The sequence below is a fragment of the Schistocerca cancellata genome, chromosome 3, assembly GCF_023864275.1.
Source record: "Schistocerca cancellata isolate TAMUIC-IGC-003103 chromosome 3, iqSchCanc2.1, whole genome shotgun sequence".
NCBI lineage: Eukaryota > Metazoa > Arthropoda > Insecta > Orthoptera > Acrididae > Schistocerca > Schistocerca cancellata.
In genome coordinates, this window is record NC_064628.1 from 885,269,918 (window position 1) to 885,293,276 (window position 23,359).

The following is a 23,359-nucleotide window of genomic DNA, read 5'->3' on the forward strand; positions in this document are numbered from 1 at the left end:
AACATCATAGAATGACCTCTGGCTTGGTCTACACCCTCCATAAGAGGCAGGTTAAAAACCTCATTGGACAAATAGTGCACTTGATGCCTCGCAACATTAGAAAACAGGGAAAAATCATAACTCTTCAGACAACACTACGCTCCTCCAGTCTGCAAATGTTTAGTTTCTGTTTTTTGGCCCATTCAGATGTCCTTTGCATGCAGTACCCTTTGCAGTGTTTACATAGAAACTGATTCAAATGGATGTGCATTCACTCACAGCAACAATCCCTCTTGCATCTGAAACCAATTGTCATTGACAAGGTGCAACATTCTTCTCCAATCCCGGTCAGTTAGAATGTTTTTGCAACCACAGTTCTTGAGGTGTGTTAGTATGGATATAAGGAACAATGACCACTTGTAAATACATTGGACAGTTCATACTGATACACCAACACTGGGCAACTTCATCCACAGTGTTGCCATAGCCACTTCCAAATAGGATGCACTACTTTACGGCCATGACTTATGTCAGTGGTGAGGGGTCACATTACTGCTTGATATCAGTTCTACATCACCTATAGGGCCACAAAATGACAAGTGTACTTGGGTGTCATCCCAGAACAATATCCAGGATATCAAGAACCAGTTACAATATTTGCGCTTCAGGAGAAGATACAATGGCTTTATGAAACCCTTCCCAACTAAATAAGTACATTCATCCATGTCAGAGGGAGTACAACATGATATTGATAAGTGTGCTCATACTGTCAAGTTCTTTGTCAGCTTGATTCAATTTTTTTAACATTAAAATAACATCGCATATCCTATCAAACAGAGAAGTTTTATTTATTTTCATCCTTCTGCTCTGGATGCTTCAAAAGTCACTGCCAGGACTTTGATTGCAGCCTGTCATGGTGGACTTAATCAAGACATCCTATCCTCTGCAAGCCTCCTCGGCAATCCGATCGACCTCTTCATTTCCCGATATCCCTACATGTCCAGGCACCCAGCAGAATGACACCTGCTTACCCTGCCAATGGAGCAAGTACAGTTGGTCATATATCAGCCAGACCAGCTCCTCAGCTGGGTACAGGTACTGTGACGATTGTAAGGCATTAAGGGAACCAGACCAAATGAGAAACCATTTGCCCTGAAAACAATACATCTGCTCCAGTAGCTTCAGGATCACGTGAAGCTCTGCTGACAAAATGATATACTCATCAGGAAGGTGAATCCTAGTGACACGGTCAGGCAACACGACTGAGCAGCCAAGGGAATTCCCTTGCTTGGAACCATCAGTGTACACTATTGTGAAACCGTGATGCATATCTAAAATGTTAGAAAACAAAGATTGAAATGTAAAATCTGGTGTATGATCTTTTTCTAAAATTTGTCAAGTCTAAAATAAGTCTGGGCCTCCAGGTGGAAATCTGCTCCCACCGCAATGCAAAACATGAAGACCGCCCGCACCCATCTCTAAAAGGCAATCCTGTGCACAAATCCCATAGAGCCTCACTGCCTGTTGCCAGTTACAAAAAAGCCTTTCTAGTGGAGGCTGAGCAACGGTATGGTAGGTGGGTGTGTATGATGGGGACAGTGTTTTATACACCTGGCGCACTGTAAGTAGCCATTGCCTGACATGAAGTGGCAGTTCACCAGCCTCTGCACAGAGGCTTGGTATGGGGTTTGTTCTGAATGCCCCAGTGGCCAAGCGAATCCCTACATGGTGCACCACGTCCAACATCTTTAAATAAGAGGGTCTTGCAGACCCATACTCCATGCACCCATAATCGAGCAAAGATTGCACAACTGCCCTGTAAAACTTGAGCAGACAAGTGGCAAAGACATTTTAAAATACTTAAAACCTTAAGTGACCATTTTTTCATGTCCTTAAGATGTGGTAACCATGTAAGCTAAGAATTAAATATAAGGCCCAGAAATCTCACTGTGTCTTTTAAAGTAAGGACAGTGTCCCTCATCCTCAACTCAAGAAAGTTTAAAATGGAACGAGAATGGTTAAAAAGAACACATACAGACTTCTCGGTGGAAAACTTAAAGCCACTCCTATGCACCCATTCACCCAAACATTGCAGAGGTAGTCAGTCACAACTGACATGTTGTCGTTGCAAAGCTTGAAGAAGAGCAAAACACAGAGAAGTCATTCACAAACAAAGAACATTGGACAGGACTTCTCATTTTGGATGTAATACTATTAACAGCTATGACAAAGACAGTCACACTTAAAACGCTACCTTGAGGGACACCGTTTTCCTGCTCAAAGTGATCAGAAGGATGTCACCGACTAGGTGTCTAAAATATTGTGGCGAGAGGAAGTACTGAACAAAAATGGGTAGACAACCACAAAAACCTTATTCATGGGGCTGCCTCCAAGTACTATCGTAGGCCTTCTCGATGTCAAAAAATATACTTACAAGGTAATGCCTGTTGTATAGCCGCCTCCAGGAGGGCAATGTTATCAAAGACGGAGCGATACCTCCTGAACACACACTGGAAGTGACTAAGGACTTGCCTGGAATCTAAGATCCAGACCAGGCGGCGGTTGACCATCCACTCCAAAGTCCCCATGCAGTTAGTGAGGGCAACACCATGGCAACTACTTGGGTATGTATGGTCTTTCCCAGGTTTTAAAAGAGGAATTAAAATTGCCTCATGCCATGAGTTGGGAAAGTGACCTGACACCAAAATGGCATTAAAAAGTGCAAGGAGAATATCTTTATTTCGCCTTGTGAGGTGTCACAGCGTACTGTAATGGATCCTGTCATGATCAGGGGATGTGTCACGAGCTGCAGACAATGCAGAATCCAGCTCCCACATGGAAAATGCACAGTTGTAATCTTCATTAGAGGTGGACCAGAGGTCCAAACTACACGTCCCAGCAACCACTCTATGGTGCTGCAAACCTGGATACTGAATACTGTTGCAGTAACTGTGCCAAAATACACCACCATAGTCTTGGCAATGTCTCACAGATTGGTTTGGAGAGTGCCCTTCCCCATTACAGCAGCCATGGGGCACTTGCCTCATCTCCCAGAAATTCTCCTAATAGTCTCCAATACAACAGAACTGTTGGTGGAATGATCAATGGTGTTCAGAAACTGTTGCCATTACCTCTTCTTGCTCTCTTGTATAATTTGGTGACACTTTGCCCTAACCATCTGACAGGCTGCAAGATTCTCTGCAGTTGGTCAACACTTGAACCTATGCAGAGCCACACACCTGGTCCTGATTACAGAGTGGCATTTGGCACTGCACCAAGGGACAGGCTGCCTCTTCTGTTGTTCCGTGGACTGTGGAATGGAATATTGGTAATATGATCCACCTGTGCCTTGGCGTTCCCACAATGTTCAAACTGGGCCAACTGGCTATAAAGAGTCCCGTTGGCTCTTCCGAGCACCAGTCGTGGCAGTTTCTTTTTAGGTTCAACCCCAACTGCCAGGTGAATCCAGATCGGGAAGTGATCACTTCCGTGCAAGTCATCGACCACTTCCCATTGAGCAGTGTGAGCAACAGCTGGAAAGCAAAGTGAGAGATCAATGGCAGAGAACAACCCAGTTGCTATGCAGAAGTGAGTTCTCTGTCCTGCATTTAGCAAGTATGTGCATGATAACACAAGAAGCCTCTCAATTGCTCTACCCCTGGGGCAGGTAGTTGTAGAGCCTCAAAACACACTGTGTGCATTAAAATTACCACAGAGGATGAAGGGGTGGGGCAGCTGTGTAATAAGGTCAGTTAGAGCCTCTTCACCAAGTGCATCATGTGGGGGCAAGTAAAGGGAACATATTGTCAACGGATGACACACACGCACTGAAACAGCAACTGCTTGTAAAGTCATTGTAAGTGAGAGAGGTGAGAAGTGGTAATAATAATGAGCGTATAGCATTGGTGGCCGGGAGACCCCTCACGGGGCGGCCGCTATGGCAACTTGCAAGTGAATGAGGATGAAATGATGATGAAAGACACACAACACCCAGTCATCTCGAGGCAGAGAAAATCCCTGACCCTGCCAAGAATCAAACCCGGGACACCGTGTGCGAGAAGCGAGAATGCTACTGCAAGACCACGAGCCAAGGAGTGGTAGTCGGTGCTGACAAAAATACCTATGCCTCCTACAGCTCTCTCTCCACTCAGGGCGTCCTTATTGTGGAATACATAGCCTTGTAGCTCAGGGGTGTATGACTGATGAAAATGAGTCTCCTGGGGACACAGATAGAGTGGTCTACCCTGAGATAAGAGACGGAGTTCCTCCACATACGCGTACTGAACCCCTGCAAGTTCCACTGTAGGATGGGAGCCATTTCATTGATGTGGTTTTAATTTACCCCTATCTTTGCACTGTGGAGGTGAAGCACTTGTAGAATGAGGAGGAGCGGAGGGGCTGCCTGGACCCAAGGCATCTCTTAACTTCATGACGTCCTGCTCACCAGTCACCAGTCTGACGGTGATCGGGACAGCTTTTGACCCAAACGTCGTGAACCTTTCCTGCACCCTGTGCCTTCATGGATGAGGGGAAAATGGGCCATTGAGAGGCTCTATGTTTGTTGTGTGCCTTCTTGACACTCACTATGGAACTGTTGCTGGTCTTTTATGTTGTGGCTGCTTGGATTGCTTTATCCTTACTCATTTTGTCTTGGCACGTACACATGCAAGTACAGGTGCTGGTGGTGGATGCTTGTACATTGGATGACGTCTGCGTCGAGGTGTAAACTTTACGAACAGGTTGCCGTGCCATGGAAGCATAACAAGTGGTAAAGATGGGACGTTTTGTCACCTTAAATTCCTTTTTGACTTCAGCATAGGGGATCCACTTGGTGACTTTTAGTACCTGAATTTTTTGTTCCTCTGCAAAAACAGGGCAGTCTTGGCACCAGACTGGATGGCTCCAAGAGCAGTTAACACAGACTGCTGGAGATTGACATTAAATCCCAGCTTCACTGGCTGCCTTTCCATATTTCCCATGAATCACTTCACCCCCACAACTCAGCGTTGTGTGACCAAAATGCTGGCATTTGTAGCACCGCATGGGGTTAGGTACGAAGGCCTAACCCTAAGTTGGAGGAAATGTGCTATGATGTGGTCAGGCAATGTTGGAGAATTAAAGGTCACAATGAAGGTGGCGGTCTTCTCAATTTCTCCATTACTCCTACACATCCTTTGCTCTATGTCTACTATCCCCTGTAATGCCCATTCCTGTTTAAGTTCAGCTATGTCACGGCATGTGACCACACCCTTGCTAGAGTTATGTGAGTTATGCAGTTCAACAGTTACATCATATTCACCCAATTTTTCAGTTTTCATAAGTAGTTCCACCTGCTTTGTCCTGTTACTCTCAACCAGTACAGAACCGTTCTTCAGCTGCTTAATAGACTTCAGGCTTTCAGGAAGTCCTTCTAAGCCTTTATGGATATAGAAGGGGGACATGTTTTTAAATGTCCCCTCCTTCCTCTTAATGAATAAAAACACATTTTGGTTTATGACTCCTGAGCCCTGTTACTATAATTCAACTGGTGCAGGTTACCAGGAGGGCTAGCCTCCCTTATTCATTTGGAGGATTGGGTGTGAATACTACCAGGCAGTAAACCTTTCCCATTGGGAGGAGAAGATGATGAATTCGAGGGTTCCATCTTGGTCCCAGAAGCAGCTATGGAAACAAGGTCCACTTAGACAGAGCCCCACATGCCTGAGTAAGCCTTATACAACTGAGGTGTGGCAGGTTCCCCAGAGGTTGCCTGCTAACAACTGTTCCATCTCAACAGCCATGCATTTCATCAGAGCACAGCACGCCTAGAGATTGAGAGTTTTTTTTAATAGAGGTTTTTACCATCCCCATGATCCAAGCAGTTAAGCGACGATCCCCATTCCCTGCAACACACAACATTCCACTGCCACGCCATACAGTGATCATTGACATATGCCCAGAGCTAATGGTAACAGGAGACTGGCAGCACTTACCGTTCCCCAGCTCAGGAATCCCAGGGTCACCAGGCCCATACTCAGCAAACAAATGCTGAGTCCCTGAGGGCTCTTCCATTGGTGTGGTGGCATGTTTTAAGTGCCCACAAAATGAATTGTCCACACTTATATTTTATGCTTTGCTGACAAGGTCACCAATTATATGGGTAACACTTATACAACACATAACATAATGCATATAGTGTACAGAAGTCCTTGTTTCTCCATGAATACATTTGAAAACAACATACAATATCACAATGCTGAGAGTAACTTCAGATATAAACTTTGTTCTAATCATAACACATACTAAAGTCAGCTGTCTGATCAATTATTCCCTAAAGGTAATGCAGTGTGTGTATAACTTCCATAACCATCTCTAACATATGACCTACTGGGTGTCAAATTCAGGATTGGGGCCCCCTACAATGTTGAGAGAGAGCCTCTGCATTAAGGTATTGCAACATTTTTTGCATAAAAACTCATAATTGTATTTACTTGTGAATAAAGAACACCACTGCAATCTTTGTGGCCTCTTTCCCACAAAATGTGTTCTGGCAATGAGGTAATTAATAGTGATTTATGACTGCTTACAGGATGAAATTTTAGGCTGTACAAGAAAAGGTGAAATTCACACATCTAATACACAATGGACAATGTTTCCTTCTCTATTTGTATATATTTTGTCTGTGCAGGGCTCCAAATTTTTTATACCCATGAGATCACCTTAGTTCCTTGGAGTCTTGTCCAGGATAGGAAAACCATTTGCTGTGGATACCATATTAATTTGTCCACGGACAGAGAAATGAAAAGTTCAACCAATTAGGTTCCTTTCAGAATATGCTGATGCAATGGCTTCATACTTAACAATCATATACAACTGCTCACTCAATGAAACAGCCATACCCAAAGACTAGCAAGTCACACAGGTCACACCAATATTCAAAGAAGACAGTAGCAGTAATCCACTAAATTACAAGCCCTTATCGTTAACATTGATATGCAGTAGGATTCTGAAACATAAATTGTGTTCAAACACTGTGAATTACTTTGAAGAGAATGGTCTATTGACACACAGTCAACATGGATTTAGAAAACAATGTTCTTGTGAAATACAACTAGCTCTTTACTCACACAAAGTGTTGAGTTCTACTGACAAGGGATTTCAAACTGATTACATATTTCTAGATTTCCAGAAGGCTTTTGACACTGTACCTCACAAGTTTCTCGTAGTCAAATTGCGTGATTATGGAATATTGCCTCATTTATGTGACTGGATTCGTGATTTCCTGTCAGAGGTGTCACAGTTCATAATAACAGATGGAAAGTCGTCAAGTAAAACATAAGGGATTTCTGGCATTCCCCAAGGTAGTGTTATAGGCCTTCTGGTGTTCATTATCTACATAAATGATTTAGGAGACAATCTGAGCAGATATCTTTATGATGCAAAAACTGTTAACTGACCCTAAATAATGAAAAGTATGAAGTCATCCACATGAGTGCTGCAAGGAAACCATTAAACTTTGATTATACGATAAATCAGTCGAATCCAAAGCCCGTAAATTCAACTAAATACCTAGGAATTACAATTATGAACAACTTAAGCAGGAAAGAACACATATACATGTGAGAGGTGAACCAAAGACTGTATTTTATTGGCAGAACACTTAGAAGATGCAACAAATCTATTAAAGAGACTGCCTGCAATACTCTTATCTGTTCTCTTTTGAAGTACTGCTGCGTGGTGTGGGATCCTAACCAGACACATTTAGTGGAACACATCAGGAAAGTTCAAAGACAAGTAGCACGTTTTGTATTATTGAGAAACAGGGGGCGGGGGGGGGGGGGGGGGGGGGGGGCGAGGGAGAGTCACTGGCATAATACAGAATTTGGGTGGACAGCATTAAAACAAAGGCATTTTTCGTTGCCATGGAATCTTTTCACAAAATTTCAATCACTAACTTCCTCCTCTGAATACAAAAGTATTTTATTGGTGTTGACCTACATAGGGAGAAACTATCTACATAATAATTTAAGGGAAATCAGAGCTTGCACATAAAGTTATAAGTGTTTGTTTTTTCCTCGCACTTGTCAAGATTCGAACAATAGGGAATTATTGTGAAGGTGATTCTGTAAGCCCTCTGCCAGGCACTTAAGTGTGATTAGCAGAGTATCAATGTAGATGTAGATGAGAACCACCAAGACGAAAAATATTTCCCATTATAGGTCATGACCCCACTAAGATGGTTAAAGTATGAGCAACTAATTTGTACAACACTTCTATTGTTATTTGGATCTGAGTAGGAATTTACTATCTGCTTTAAGTTAAAAACACTCTTGCATTAATGTAACACTACAAAGCCAAGGAAAATATATGTTGCTGAACTTATGAGATAGACTGATCACAGTGTCCACTTGTAACAGAATTGACAAATGTTTTTCTTGCAAATAGATGATTAATTTATATGACTTGCACATTCCTGGATCCCACACAGCCATAATAGCACTTAGCACTGCTGTACTACAGCTGTGGTGTACACTGAACATATCACCTGTTTTGTGGCAATACTTGCCCTTTTCATTTTGGTGAGAAAACTCGAATTTATTGTGCTTCAAAAAGCATCTGAGGTTGGGTAGTCACCTTGGCTGCAGCATGCTTTGCCAGGTTGATTCAGCGACTCATGAAGAATAATGGCATGATGCACTGCTCACAGATTTCTGTGCAATTCTGGGAATTGGTGTTTACTTATAGATTTGACTGTGGGTTCACGTGATTCTCTAGACTCACAACATCAGCTCTCTATCTACTGAAAGGGTTATTATTTCCATGTTGCCTTGTAAATGAATTTCAAATATCTTATACAACTGTAAAGCCTAAGAAACTGTCTATGATTCCTCAAAAGAGATATCTTTCAATAGCTGCTTCACAACCAGAGCCATCTGGCTCCTTCCTCCCACCACTAGCTTCTCTGAACTTACACGTATGGTTGTTACCCTTACAGCATATTCTCTTGTAATCATCCTGGCCTCAATGTCAAGTAACCCACCATCCCTGCACCCTCCTTTCAATCATTTCCCCTGCCTCTGTCCTGTCATCTCCTCCCAATTCAAGTCCCTATGTTGCCTATGTGTGACTATGTGTGCCACTTGCTACAGCCATTATGATCGTGTGTGCCCATTTACCTGCCACTTCTCCCTCCCACATTCCTAGCTGGCAAACGGACCACCTCCCTCCAAGCCACTAGCTGCCCATACCCAGTCTCTCTTCCTGCCTCCCATCTGCCTCTCCATTAGCCACATCAACCAACACTAACCCCACCACAACCAGTCCACCTGCCAATAAATAGCATTGGCACTGTCAATCTAGCAGGCACAGTATAGAGGCATAGAGGTGTGTTAGTAATGCAATGTTAGTGCTGCCGCCAGTCATCTGTGAATGGTTGCATATTGACATCGAACATAGACGGTGGTCACATTAACATGACTGAACTGTGTATAACAGTGTGCCTTACTGCTGTGGCTCTGGCTGCAATGTGCAGGCAAACAACATCTCTGGAGGACTGGTGAATGTGTCATCTCCTGAGACCAACAAAGGAGGAAGCATTCAGATGTGCAGATTTGTTGTCAGCTCCTACATCATGTAACTTTTGTAGGGCATAAATTGGTCCAGAAAAGCTCTGCAGATTTTGAATGTCATTACACCGCCAGTAAAGACAAACCTGTTAAAAAGTACCATGGATTTTGTACATATGTTTCAGAGGCAATTTTCACTGGCCATCTGGAATGAACTTGGCTTAAAATTTTGAAGAGATAAATCCAAGGGCATTTTGCTTGTTTGCAGCAAGAGTCATATCCAAGGTGGCACTTTTTTTTTTATAAGGTCTAACTCTGCACTTGAATACTGCGAAATCCCTGTTTTAATAAATTATCCAAGGTGGCACTTTTTTTTATAAGGTCTAACTCTGCACTTGAATACTGCGAAATCCCTGTTTTAATAAATTATGCTTTGACAGTGTTGTGGGCAGGCTTAATTGCATGCTAGTGCTATTGAAATTGTGCCAAAAACCATTGACCTGGAGCTAAGACATGCAGAAAATTAACAATTTACACTTGTGTTTCACCTTTTATCAATTTTTCTTCTTTATTCATTTCTCTCCTTATAATATACATGTCTATAATCAATGTTTTACATTTTACATCTATTTGGCTCATTTTATGTAAAAGTGACCACTGAATTACAGAGAGTATTTACATAGGCACTAGCCTACATTATTTCCCCCCCTCCCCCCTCCTCCCCCCCCTCCCCCACCTCCACACACACACTTTGAAATATATTTAGGAATAAAATCTCAGCACTTTAATTTTCAGATGTCATATTTTTAACCTTTGTTCATCCTCAGGGAAACTAAAATATTAATAGCACAAAATCATTCTCCACATCATGAACACTAGTAGTATAGATTCCTATAGTGACTACCTTGAAATAAGCACAATGGTTTGAAAATCTAATAACAATGAGGAAATGATTCAGATTATCATATAACAATATTATCTGCAGGTGAACATTGCTCAGGATGTGTGTACACTCACTTAACTGAGTGACTGGCAACTCACTCTCACACTACCAAATTTTTCTATCTCTTTTCTCATAACTATTTGACCACAAAACCATATAACTTAGCCCTACAGATTTAACCCTTCTGTCCTTCATCTCTGTTAGCTACTATTGCACACCCATACCCGCCCCAGTTCACTCATTCTATGCTCACACCTTCTTCACTGTTTGCTTCTTTCTCTGATCTATCCTCCCCTCCAGAACCACACCTCCACTTTGTACCACAAGAAACTCTTTCTGCCTGTTCCCAGATGAGTGAACTGGTACTCAGTTCCTATCCTATCCTATCCTCTTGTTACCTCTCGTACCCAGTTGTCAACCACTCTTCCCTCCACCCCTCCCGTCTTTCCTCTCTCTCTCTCTCTCTCTCTCTCTCTCTCTCTCTCTCACACACACACACACACACACACACACACACACACACACCTGTGTGTGTGAGTGTGTGAGGGGGGGGGGGGGGGGTCAACATTTCAATGGATGAAGAGCTGTTACATTTAGTCCTTTCCATATTTGCACTATGTGCTAATATGTTTCAACATATAAAGTACCTATTACTAATATAGTAACTATAATAAAACCACTGTGGCACTTAACTATGAAAAGTAACTGTTCCTCCCAAGACACATTTTGATTTGCATCTTTAGCAGCAACACTTATTCACCATTATTGTTACTAATAAATAAATGGGTAAAAATATAGAAAATATATTACTAATGAAACTATTGCTCTTAACACAAACTATAAACAATCTGAATTATACTAAAGTTAGGGTAACACTCCCAATTTGATATTTGCAACAGGCAGAATGTTACGCTCACTCCATAGATATCCCCACTCTATGGAGTCCATCCACAATGTAATAAATATTCTGATATCAGTAAAGATAGCAAGCAATGACAAATATCCAGGGACATTAATAACAGTTGCTGCTGTTTAAACACTCAAGAAGTAAAGAAGAATACACTCTTACCTGATTATAAAGAGCACTACTGGCTGCAGATCTTTCTGCCAAGTGATGATTTTCTTTCTTTGCTGCATTTAACTGGTTCTCCAGTGACGTAATTTTTTCTTCATACTGAAGGAGAAAGAAGTGAGGCTTTGGAGCCAGTTCATTACTCGTGAACAAAATGTTGATGATCTGTTTAACCCAAATATTACTCAGGTAGTGTACACTATGTTAGAATTAAAGTTTTAGAAATGCTGTGACTGTAATGTAAACATATTCCTCTTCAACATATACCTCTCAGTAGATCACAGAGGAGGCATTTTTCATAAGGGGAGTAAATGAAGAAAAGAGACTATTATAAGACATGAGAAAGAGAAAAATAAAATTTGTTGGACGTGTCATCAGGCACAACGTCTTCATTATTAATATTCTTGAAAGGAAAGGGCTGGGAAAGAAAGAAAGATAATGGCATAGGATATGTAGTTACATGGAACTGAAACAAACAGCCAATTACAGAACAGAGTAATTGCAGCAACAAGGCATTAGCCTATAGAATATGTATGTTGTTGGTATACTGAAGAAAATAAAAAGATCTGGGATGTGAGGTCATATAAAACTATTGAATTAAAAGATTTCAGGAGGATTGACCCTTGGTGGCCGAACTTCCCTGAATGGGGGACTCCCAGCCCACAATGACATACACTCATTTCCATTTTAGGAGGATTGAGAAACACAGGTATGAAGCGAACTGTGCTGGCAAGAATCAGGTCATGTACATGGTATTTAGCATACTGTAGTAGCAAATATATTTATGTAAAAAAGAAGTCTGAACATGCCTTGAAGGCCCAATGATACCGACTAGCTGCCATGTCATCCCCATCCTCAGCCCTTAGGCATCACTGGATGCGGATATGGAGGGGCAGCATATGGTCAGCACACTGCACTCCCGGCCATTGTCAGTTTTCATGACTGGAGCAAACATACAACAGTAAATACTGTCACACTACAGTGAAATCTCACACAAAGTTTACTGAATACTGTGATGAAACATTGTCTCGAAATTAGGTATCCTGAAATCAATAGCAAGGCACTTCATTATAGAAGCAGTACTGTAATTACTGCTTCACATCTGATGTATATATTTAATTTCCTTTTATTCGGTTTTTTGTTCTTTGCTGTTTATCATTGATTTGCCTAATTATTTCCAATACAGCTTATTTCATTTTGTATCTTTTTTCTCTTGTTTATATCCTTAAACAGGTAAACACGAATTTAACAATACATCTTCAGCACACATTTTGGATTTGTTATTAGCTACACTGACAGTAACTTTCACCCATACAGAAGTGTAAAATCAGTAGTGATGACAAACTCATACAGAAATGAAGCTCTATAAATTAACCCCTTGACTTAAAAGCTCAGGGATACTCAGGACTTTAATTTTTACAAAAACTTAAAACCCCAGGAATACTTGTCTATATTGACAATATTCTGTTCAGAAACTTAAACCCTGGAGAAAATCATTGCATCTAGTTAGTTACAAATGTGGTCACAACAGAGCACAAGAGAACATAACAATGCTACTTTGCTCGGTTTCACAGCTACCTGATGCCCTCTGTTGGCCAGCTGAAGTCAAGGTTAGAAGTGAAGAGATAATAGTTGCCATTTGCTCACACTGTTAAAGGCATTATAATGTCGCTGGTTTTTCTCTTCATTTTTTCATTATGTAAAGTCATGAGAGTTTGATATGGAATTTAGAGGGTCAGAAAGTGACACTTCAGACACTGACAGTGTTAGTGAAGTAACGACAGATCAAGAAAGTGATTCAAGTGATGTTAGTTTTTCCAGGATCTGAAAATGATATGAAATAGATCTGACTGCAGAATTGCCTCCCACATCTCCAAGATTTCTCTTTACTGGAATGCCTTCAGACTTCACACAAAATGACTCTTCAAATGTGATGGAATAAGTAAGTAAAATAATTAATGATGACAATATTATGAAAAGGATAGATTGCTACTCACTATAATGTGGAGATGTTGAGTCACAAATAGGCACAACAGAAAGACTGCTAAACAAGTAAGCTTTCGGCCAAAAGGTCTTCTTTTGAATTAGACAACATAGGCACACATGTTCACACAAACACAACTCGCACATACATGACCACTGTCTCTGGCATACTACGAGCAACAGTGCACAATAGGAGGAGCAATCTGGGTGGTGGTGAGGAGGAAGCTGGGGCAGGGAGGGGGAGGGTAGCAAGGGTGGGGTGGGGGATGGTAAAGTGCTCCATGTGGGGGCATACAGGGAAGAGGTGGGAAGAGGGTAGGGCAGCTAGCTGGAGTCAGGAACTTAGAAGGAGGTTGGGGGCCAGAAGAGGAGAGAAAGTAGAAAGTGGGTGTGTGAGTTGGTGGAACAGAAGGCTGTGCAGTGATGGACTGGGAACAGAGAACTGGTGAAGGACAGTGATTAATGAAGGTTGATGCCAGGTGGGATACGGGAATGTAGGCAATACTGCAGGGAGAAATCCCACCTGCGCAATTCAGAAATGCTGGTGTTGTTAGGAAGGATCCAGATAGAACCTGCTGTGAAGCAGTTATTGAAATAAAGAACACGTTATTGGGCTGTGTGATCAGCAGCTGGATGGTCCAGCTGTTTCTTGGCCACAGTTTGTCAGTGGCGATACACGCAGACAGACAGCTTGTTGGTTGTCACGCCCACATAGAATGCAGCACAGTAGTTGTAGCTTAGCATGTGGATCATGACTGATCCCACAGATAGCCCTGTCTTTAATGAGATAGATGATGCTTGTGACTGGACTTAAGTAGATGGTGGTGGGAGGACACATGCGACAGGTCTTGTATCTACATCTATTACAGGAATATGAGCTATGAGGCAAGGAGATGGGAGCAGAGGTTGGGTGGAGATGGACAAGGATACTGTGTAACTTTGAAGGGTAGAAGATTACCACTATGAGAGGGGTGGGAAGAATAATGGGTAAGACATTTCTCATCTAAGGGCCCGACAAAAGGTAGTCGAAATCCTGGCGGAGAATATGTTTTGCTCCAGTCCTCCAGTCCTGAGGGGGTACTGAGTCATGAGGGGAAAGCTCCTCTGTAGCCTGATGGTGAGATTTTTGGAGGTGGTGGGTGACTGGACATATAAGGCACAGGAGATCTGTTTCTGTACAAGGCTGGGAGGGTAATTATGGTCTGTGAAGGCTTCAGTGAGACCCTTTGTATATTATGATTCACAACAGATCCAACAACCACAGGTGGCTAGGCTGTATGGAAGGGACTTCTTGGTATGGAATGGATGGCAGCTGTCAAAATGGAGGTATTTCTGGTGGTTAGTAGGTTTGACATGGACGGAGGTACTGATGCAGCCATCTTTGAGGTGGAGGTCAACATCTACAAAGGTGGCTTGTTGGGTTGAGTAGGACCAGGGGAAGCAAATGGGGGAGAAGTTGTCGAGGTTCTAGAGGAATGCGGATATGGTGTCCTCACCCATGATCCAGTTCACAAAGATGTCATCAATCAATCTCAACCAGTTGAGGGGTTTGGGATTATGGGTGGTTAGCAAGGATTCTTCTAAAAGGTCCACAAATAGTTGGCACAGGAGGGTGCCAAGTGGGTGCCCATTGCCATACATTGGATTTGTTTATAGGTCATGCCTTCACTTCAAAGGAGAAGTAATTATGAGTGAAGATGTCACTGGTCATGGTGACCAGGAAGGAGGTTGTTGGTTTGGAATCCATTGGGTGTTGGGAAAGGTAATATTCAGTAATGGCAAGACCATGGGCATTAGGGATATTAGTGCAAAGGGAGTTGACATCAACAGTTACAAGCAGGGCACCAAGTGGTAAAGGAACAGGAACTGTGGAGAGTCAGTAGAGGAAATGGTTGGTGTATTTTATATAGGAAGGTAGACTGCAGGTAATAAGCTGAAGGTGTTGGTCTACATGAGCAGAGATTCTTTCACTTGGGGCACAGTAACTGGTCACAATGGCGTGTCCTGGGTTGTTGGGTTTATGGACTTTAGGAAGCATGCACAAGGTAGCAGAGTGAGGAGTGGTAGGAGTTAGGAGAGAAAGAGACTCTGGGGAGAGGTACTGGGATGGGCCTAAGGATTTGAGGAGAGATTGGAGATCCTGCTAGATTTCTAGAATGGGGTCACTGTGGCACAGATTGTAGCTGGAAAAATCTGACAGCTGGCAGAGTCCTGTCAAGAAATCCTTGCTGTTCAAAACCACGGAGATGGAGCCCTTGTCAGCAGTCAGGACCAGTTTTTAGGTGATGGATTGCGATTCTTCCTGTGGACATAAGGTTAGCTTGCATGTTGAGGGATTTGTGGAATGATAATGAAGCAAGGTTGGAGGTTAAGAAATTTAAGGAAGTTAACAGGGGGTAATTTGGGAGCAGTGGGGGTGGATCACAGCTGGCTGGAGGAGTGGACTGAGTCAGACAGGGCTCAAGTCTGATTGGTAGGGTTGGTGGCGAAAAAGTGTTTCCACTGCAGGAAACATCAGAAGGAGAGAAGGTCTTTAACAAGTCCAGCATGATTGAATTTGGGAGTCGGGCAAAAGATAAGGCCTTTGGAAAGGACTGATACTTATATGGGACTAAGGCTTTTGGAGGAAAGGATCATGACTGTGTCTTTAAAATGCCAAAATGTGGGAAAATCACGAAAAGAGTAGAAATGATAAAGTATGGGGAAACAAGATTAAACCTGAGGGACTGAGCCCATAGTGAAAGGTGAAACAAACTGAAATTGAAGTAAAAACACAATGAGATCAAAGACAAAAATAAATGAAAAGACTATAATATGGACTGCAGGTCGATGGATTGATATGTACGAAGAAGATGGACAGCAGATGAGACCAGATTAGATGAGGTTAGTATGTGCAAACTGGAATCAGAGATGAGAAAGAGAGGGAAGTGGGGAGGTGTCGGTAGGATGAAATACAAGCTTGTGTGTGACAGGAAGGTACAGATGATGAGTTAGTCAATACTGTAGTCACCGAGACCAACAGATATGCTCAAGGTAAGAACACTGCTGTTAAGAAGAACACAGTGATGAAATAAGAATCTTCTTTAGTAAAATACTGTAGTAAGTAGTGTAAAGAAACCAATTACAAAGAAGTATAAAGAAACCACACTACCAGATGTATTAGTCTAAACATCCACTACTTGCAACTCTAGTATTTTGCTAGTTAGCTAAAGATGATTTTTGATACTAAAGAAATACTTTCATTTTTTTAGACAAATCAAGATACGATCCTGCTAGCCATCCACAGCCAAAGCTAAACAAAACCTGGTCCGTTTTAGAACAGCTCAACAATAAATTCAAAATTCTTTGTAGTCCATATATGAGAGTCTTATATAAATGGAGATTAGGTGGTTTCAGTATCTATCATTAAAGAGAGCAAGATTTTGAATAAAGACATACATGTTGTGCGAGTGCAAGTTGGCTACGTAAGATCTATAATTATATATAGCTAAATGCACAAAATTTGTTCTGTCCTAGACACCTCAAATAGTACTGACCCAAACAAAATCTCTCCTGAGCAAAGGCGACTGCCTTACAATTGATAATTTTTACACCTTTCCACAACTCGCAGATCTCATTACTGCTAAGAAAATTGACTGTCTAGACTGCATGATCTCGAAAAGATCTGCCACCAAACTTTCACAATAAGAAACTCAAGAAGGGAGATATCGTTGCTTTACACAGGGGTACAGTTACAGGAATGAGAGGGACATATAAGTATGATGTGTTTATTTTGAGCACTATCCACAATGCAGACATGAAAAATGTAAATAAGAGGGGTAAACAAATAATAAAACCAGCAGCTGTCAGATCATATAATGACACAATGGGCGGAGGGGATAAAGTTGACCAGCACATAGCAAACAATCCAGTAACACAGAAAAGAGGGAAAAATATAACAAAAAATGTTTTTCCATTTCCTTAAACTGGCTCTCTCAAATTCATTCAGATTGCACAAGAAATATGGAGAAACAAAGAATGCTCTCGATTCTCATGTAGCAGTGATTGAGAAGATGAGAGGCAAACATCACAGGAAGGAATTCCCTTCGAAAGTAGCCCGTGTCCATCGAAGAGCACCAATCCTATTCATCTGACTGACTGTCAATTCCCGTTGTTCATCTCATCTACTTCAAACAATCAGAGTACTACAAAAATATGTGGGATATGCAGCTGCGTTCAGGATGCAAATGGGAATGTTCCAATAAAAAATTTGAAATTTTTGCACACACTTTTACACAAAAAATGTTAAGTTAAGGGGTTTAAAATAGAACAAACAGAGGAATATCTAGCAGAGAGTAAGCCTTACTTCTATACTGTCAATGAACATAGATCCAAGATTGAAGAAACTTGTGATTTAAATTAAATCATCATAAAAATGTGTACATGTATTACAGAAAGAATAACAAGGTAGTGATGTCCACATTTATACTAGAAATAACATTTAGTGTGGAAAAACTGATTGGCCAGATGCAAGGGTACCCATACAACAGTTTACAAGGTGGGAGGTGGAGCCAAGACCTGTGGGTATGGAGTACTTTTAATATTTTGGAAGACAAATGGCAACTTATAATTACCATCAAAAAAGTTCCAGTTCCAGTCCTGTCAAAACCTGCATAATACTGACTTTTAAATCATTTTCTTGAAAGAAAAACACCTAGCTACACTATATTTTTTCCTTTCCCTGAGAGCTAGGGGGAGCCAGGTCTGCCCTTTCTGTGGCTATGGGCACCCTTGGTCAGACAAATTTGTTGCGGAGAAGGGTTTTGAATCAGTGATAGTAAGGATAAAGTTAGGCATAAATACCTTACAAGCAAACCTACTCAAGGGATACACTTTGATTTTGATTGGCTTTGAATATGTTGTTGTATAGAGAAAATTAAGACACATTTTTTAATGTGGGACAGGTTCTTTGCTAAATCTTCTCCAGCTATTATTTAGTCTTTTATTTTGGCATTTGATGAATAGCAAAACAAATAGCATCATTAATGCAAAGTTCAATCATATATGATTGATTCCAAAAATGCACCTGTCGCAAATAAGCTAGAAATATCTGTATATCAAAGTACGCATACCCAATATGTATTTGCTTCAAGACAATTGTCATGTTGGGTTGTTTAATATGTCTTTCCAGGTAAATATATTCTAAATGTATATTCTACATATACTGTTCTATATATTTTTGTTTTTAATTTTATGAAATATAAAATACCTTGTGTTGCATTTGTGTTTTCTTTTTACACTTGGTGTGCTTTTTGTTTCCAGGTAGTAATTTTTTCAAAATTAAATATGTTATATTTGAAATTGTTTGCACTTTACTGTAAATCTGGACAATAATGAGGAACTGCAGAATTGTCTGGGTGACAAAAATGCTGAATACAATTTGATTTTGTGCACCAAGCACATCAAACAATTTCAATACCATTTCATCATATATGATTGAATTTGGTGTTAGTGAAGCTATAGTTATGCTATTAGTCAAATGTCGAAATGAAAAACAAAATAGTAGGGGGGAATCAGGATTTTCTTAAAAAATGGCTTTTTCAACAAATCTGGGTGTACTGTTCAGGGTTGCCACAAGTTTCCCCAAGTGAAATTCCCTGATATTTCCCTGATTTCCAGACAAGTTTTAGAATTTTTTCCTGACAAATTTGGAGATCTCAAGGGTAGATAAAGATGTAAGTTGACAAAGAAAGTAAGGATTTCTGTACTTCTAAATGTGTGAGCAAAAATCTTATGTACTAACATCAACATCTTGTGTAATGAACTGCTTTTAGATGGAGAAATCAAGCCAAATGGTATAAATGTTTCATTAAGACCACTGATGTTATTTTATTTAAATAAACTGAAACACATTTGGTGACAAAAATATGCATTTTGTTGGAGTCACAAGACAGATTTAAAATACCTTCACTGCTTTCAGAAATATAACCTCAGAAAAAAGTAGGCCTCTTGAAAGAAATGTATAGGGTGGGGAAGAGTTGTATAAACCAACACTGCAGGTGACCATGAATAAAATGTTGGTTCTACTATGTTCATTATTGCTGGTTATTACGCACTGTCTTATATCTATTATTCTACAGGTATTGTATGATTTTTCTTTCAAGTATTACATGAGTACATAGTGTGCAAACTGCCAGCGACTGTCACAATTTTCTTCTTGTTATCGTCCGTACTTTCTAATATATAAACTACTTTTGAAATGCAAAAATGTATTAGAATAAATAAAACATCTATAAAATGCCGCACTGTACCACGTACTTGCGGTGAGACAATCACAACTCCTGAAATCCATTGGCTGTGGCCTCTGGCCTGCCGAGGAGCATCGTAGCCCTGGGTTCATGGATAAACCATGAAAATCTGCCACATTACACCACACACAGGCAGTCCCAGCCTGTGGGAGATCAGTGACACTAGATCTGACAAGCAGGGCCATACATTTGTGGGAAACTATGGGCTTCAGATTGGCAGGCCCGATCCATTAGAGATACCCACAGAAATGGCCTGCAGGTTTGTCCCGTCACGGAAATCCACTCGTTTGGCCAGCTATTGATATGTCACAGACACCATGTTCATGAAATGAGAATGCGGTGATCACCCACGCAACATATAACTTGTGCAAATACTCTGAGAATCAATACTAATGAGGATAGGTAGCAATTTACCATAAAGATGATTGATGAGCCGCATACCAGCACATAGAAAAGACAGTCACACTCTCACACCTAAATTTTTGGCCTTAGCCTTTGTCAGAAAATAGAGCGCACACACATTCACACACACACACACACACTCAGGCGCAACGCATGCACACATGACCGTTGTCTCTGGGTGCTGCATTAACAAGCTCTGAGAATAACATCCAAAAAACAAAGCACTCCTTGCGCCATTCCGCCTCTCATCGGCAGCTGCTAGGCTAGCAGCAAGTAGTGGTGGCAGCACTGACTGCAAGCTGAGGGGAGGGGTGGGAAGGGGAGAAGCAGTAAGAATAAGAGAGTGAGGAAGCGGTATACGTACTCAGCTGCACCCAGCCAGCAATGAAGCATGACATCTCAGTAAACAAACAATTTCAGGCTACTGAGACAAAAACGTGATTTTTCCAGTGTTTACTTTTTTTTCACATTTCTGTGATATTTCCTTGATACATTTGAAATTCACTGATATTCCCTGATTCCCCTGATTTCAGAACTTGTGGCAACCCTGCTGTTGTAATCTGCATTAAAAACTGTAGAAACTTTATCAGAAGAGGTTTTTTTTTCTTTTCTTTTTTTATCTGTTACCGTCTAAGTGGCATTTATTCAGAAATATTAAAGCCAGTTTTTTTCATGTGAGTGTTTCACCCCTTCAATGGCCGTACAGGTATGTATAATAAAACTATGTGTGTCTTATTTTTCTCTACATTACGACATACTCCAGGTCAATCGAAATTGAAGTGTATCACTTGGGTATGTTTATTTGTTAGTAATGTCAGGCTGAGTTCCATTAGGACCATTATGTTCAGTGAACATAATATATCATTCGAAAACAAAGGAAGTCAGCAATTGTTGTAATTCAATCTGACTGCTAAACAGCCTATGGAACCGTGATTGTTCCCAAGCATGCACCTCTTTGTCCAAAGCAAACCGATGGTCACGAATGTCTTCCTTCAGGGCTCCAAAAACATGGAAATTACATGGGGAGAGATCGGCACTGTATGGAGGCTGTGTAAGGGCTTCCCAGTGAAATTCCTGTAGCACAGTCAAATTAACCATGGCAAAGTGTGGGCAGGGCCACATGTTGCCAAGGTCGTTCAAAGTCCAATGCCGTAAGTTTGATGTTATTCAGCAATATGGACAACTTCAGCTAAAGAGTCAGACGAGGCCAATGCTCAAGTTTGGACCTTGGGGTCAGATGCCAATCAGACAAAGAGGACCCTAATGAGCAAGTCCATATACGAGGTACCACACTGGGGATGTTCAAACCCACACTTGTGTGAGAGATCTTAGATATTTCTGACAACTGGCAAGTGTTGAAGTTAAATACAAGTGTTAAACAGCCCCCAGTGCCCCATGGGATTGGCCAGAGCACCTTACCTACTGCTGAGCTCCCATGTGTTGATGTCATTGACAGTTCGAGTGTGGTCGCCCATGCTGAGCTGGGTGAGTACAAGTAAGTCATCTCCCTGTCCATGATGTTTGTAGCCTCTCGACATGACTTTCCTTCCTCATCTACTTTTGCTCAATAGGCAAGTTGGCTTTCCTGCTTCAACAGCCATTTGATGTACATCAGAGAGGACTGCCCATACATTGACAACAAGCCAGTTTGTACATGGTATCAGGCTCTCTGCTTCCACTCCCTTCCCCAGTAGATTGACCTCCTTTTCAAGTTTACCCTCTTTTGGGGTTTAGCTCCCTGGCTTTGTGGCTGATCAACCACTGTCAGCTAGCATCATGCTGACAGTATGGTTTCATAGTGTTGTTACGCATGTGGAGATATCAAATGCGGCAGATGGTTTTCCTCTAATCATGCATGTTTCTGCAGTCTTTCATTTGTTCTCTAGCCATTTTGCATTTTCTGTCAGTTTCATTTTTTAAGTGTTTATATTCCCTTTTATCTGCTTCTTATTTTTTCCCTTCATCATTTAAATTCAGAATCTCCTGTGCTACTGGGCCTTGTCTTTATGCCTATTTGATCCTCTGCTGCCTTCATTATTTCATCTCCAAAGATATCCTTTCTTGTTCTGTTGTATTGCTTTTCCATGTTTTATTCACTTGTTGCCTAATGCTCCCTTTGAAATTCACAACTATCTCTGGTTCTTTCAATTTATCCAGGTCCCACTTCCTTAATTTCTTACACCTTTCTGCAATTTCTTCAGTTTTAATCTACATCTATGGCCAATAAATTATAGACAGAGCCCACATCAGCCATTTGAAATGTTTTGAAATTTAAAATCTAGTTTCAAAACCTCAGTCTTACCAATATGTAATCAATCTGAAACCTTCCAGTGTCTCCCTATCTCTTCCTTATATAGAACCTTCTTTCACAATTCTCAAACTAACTGTAGCAATGATTAAATCATGCTCTGTGCAAAATTCTACCAGGAGGTTTCCCATTTCATTCCTTTCCCTCAATCCATGTTCTCCTGCTATTTTTATTCTCCTCCTTTTCCTACTAATGAATTCCCAGTCCAGTCCCCCAACACCTTAAAATTTTAACCTCTTGGTGCTACTTCCACAAACCACATACGCTAATGACTAGCAACACTTTACTGTTCAGAAACCACACATGAAAACATCGGAAACAATTTAAGTTTGTGTCAGGAGTTGAGGGCTTTTCAGACAGCCTAATGGTTAGGTAACTCCTCATAAAAGGCCTGGTATGAAACAAATTTTTTAGTAATGACATATTGATTCGATGGGGTTGGGGTTTTGGTGGACCACTTACAGTCTACACAGACAGGCCATTAAGGTTACAACATATTTAATTTACAGTAATTGCTATTTTTGTAAAAAATGAATATTTTAGGAAATGTTCAGCAAGTATAATTTGCACAATTAATTTGATATTAACAATGTATTCTGTATATGATCTTAAGACAATTATGTTTGTAAAGAAAAAGGTAACACAATGAGTGGAGTTATTCAACATTACAATACATGGGACAGTGCTGATTATCAAATGATACCTACTAACATGAACACTGACATATTAAAAACACATCAACTTATTATTTTTAATAAACTTATGATGAATAGTTAAGCATTAAGATAATGAGGTCTACAACCAAATACTGATAAATATAACACAAACAGTTCCTGCTGA

The 23,359-nt window shown here is 41.0% G+C and overlaps 1 protein-coding gene across 2 annotated transcripts in view; it reads right to left on the reverse strand.

The window, feature by feature from the left end:
- LOC126175954 (spindle assembly abnormal protein 6 homolog) overlaps positions 1–23,359 on the reverse strand; it is a 144,287-nt gene that overhangs the window by 14,215 nt on the left and 106,713 nt on the right. Inside the window, exon 7 of one of the 2 annotated variants that reach the window (XM_049923040.1) lies at positions 11,537–11,641. The exons of the other annotated variant lie outside the window; for it this stretch is intronic. Within the exon in view, the coding sequence (XP_049778997.1) occupies positions 11,537–11,641 (105 nt within the window). The remainder of the gene's footprint in view (positions 1–11,536; positions 11,642–23,359) is intronic. 2 annotated transcript variants of the gene reach the window in all.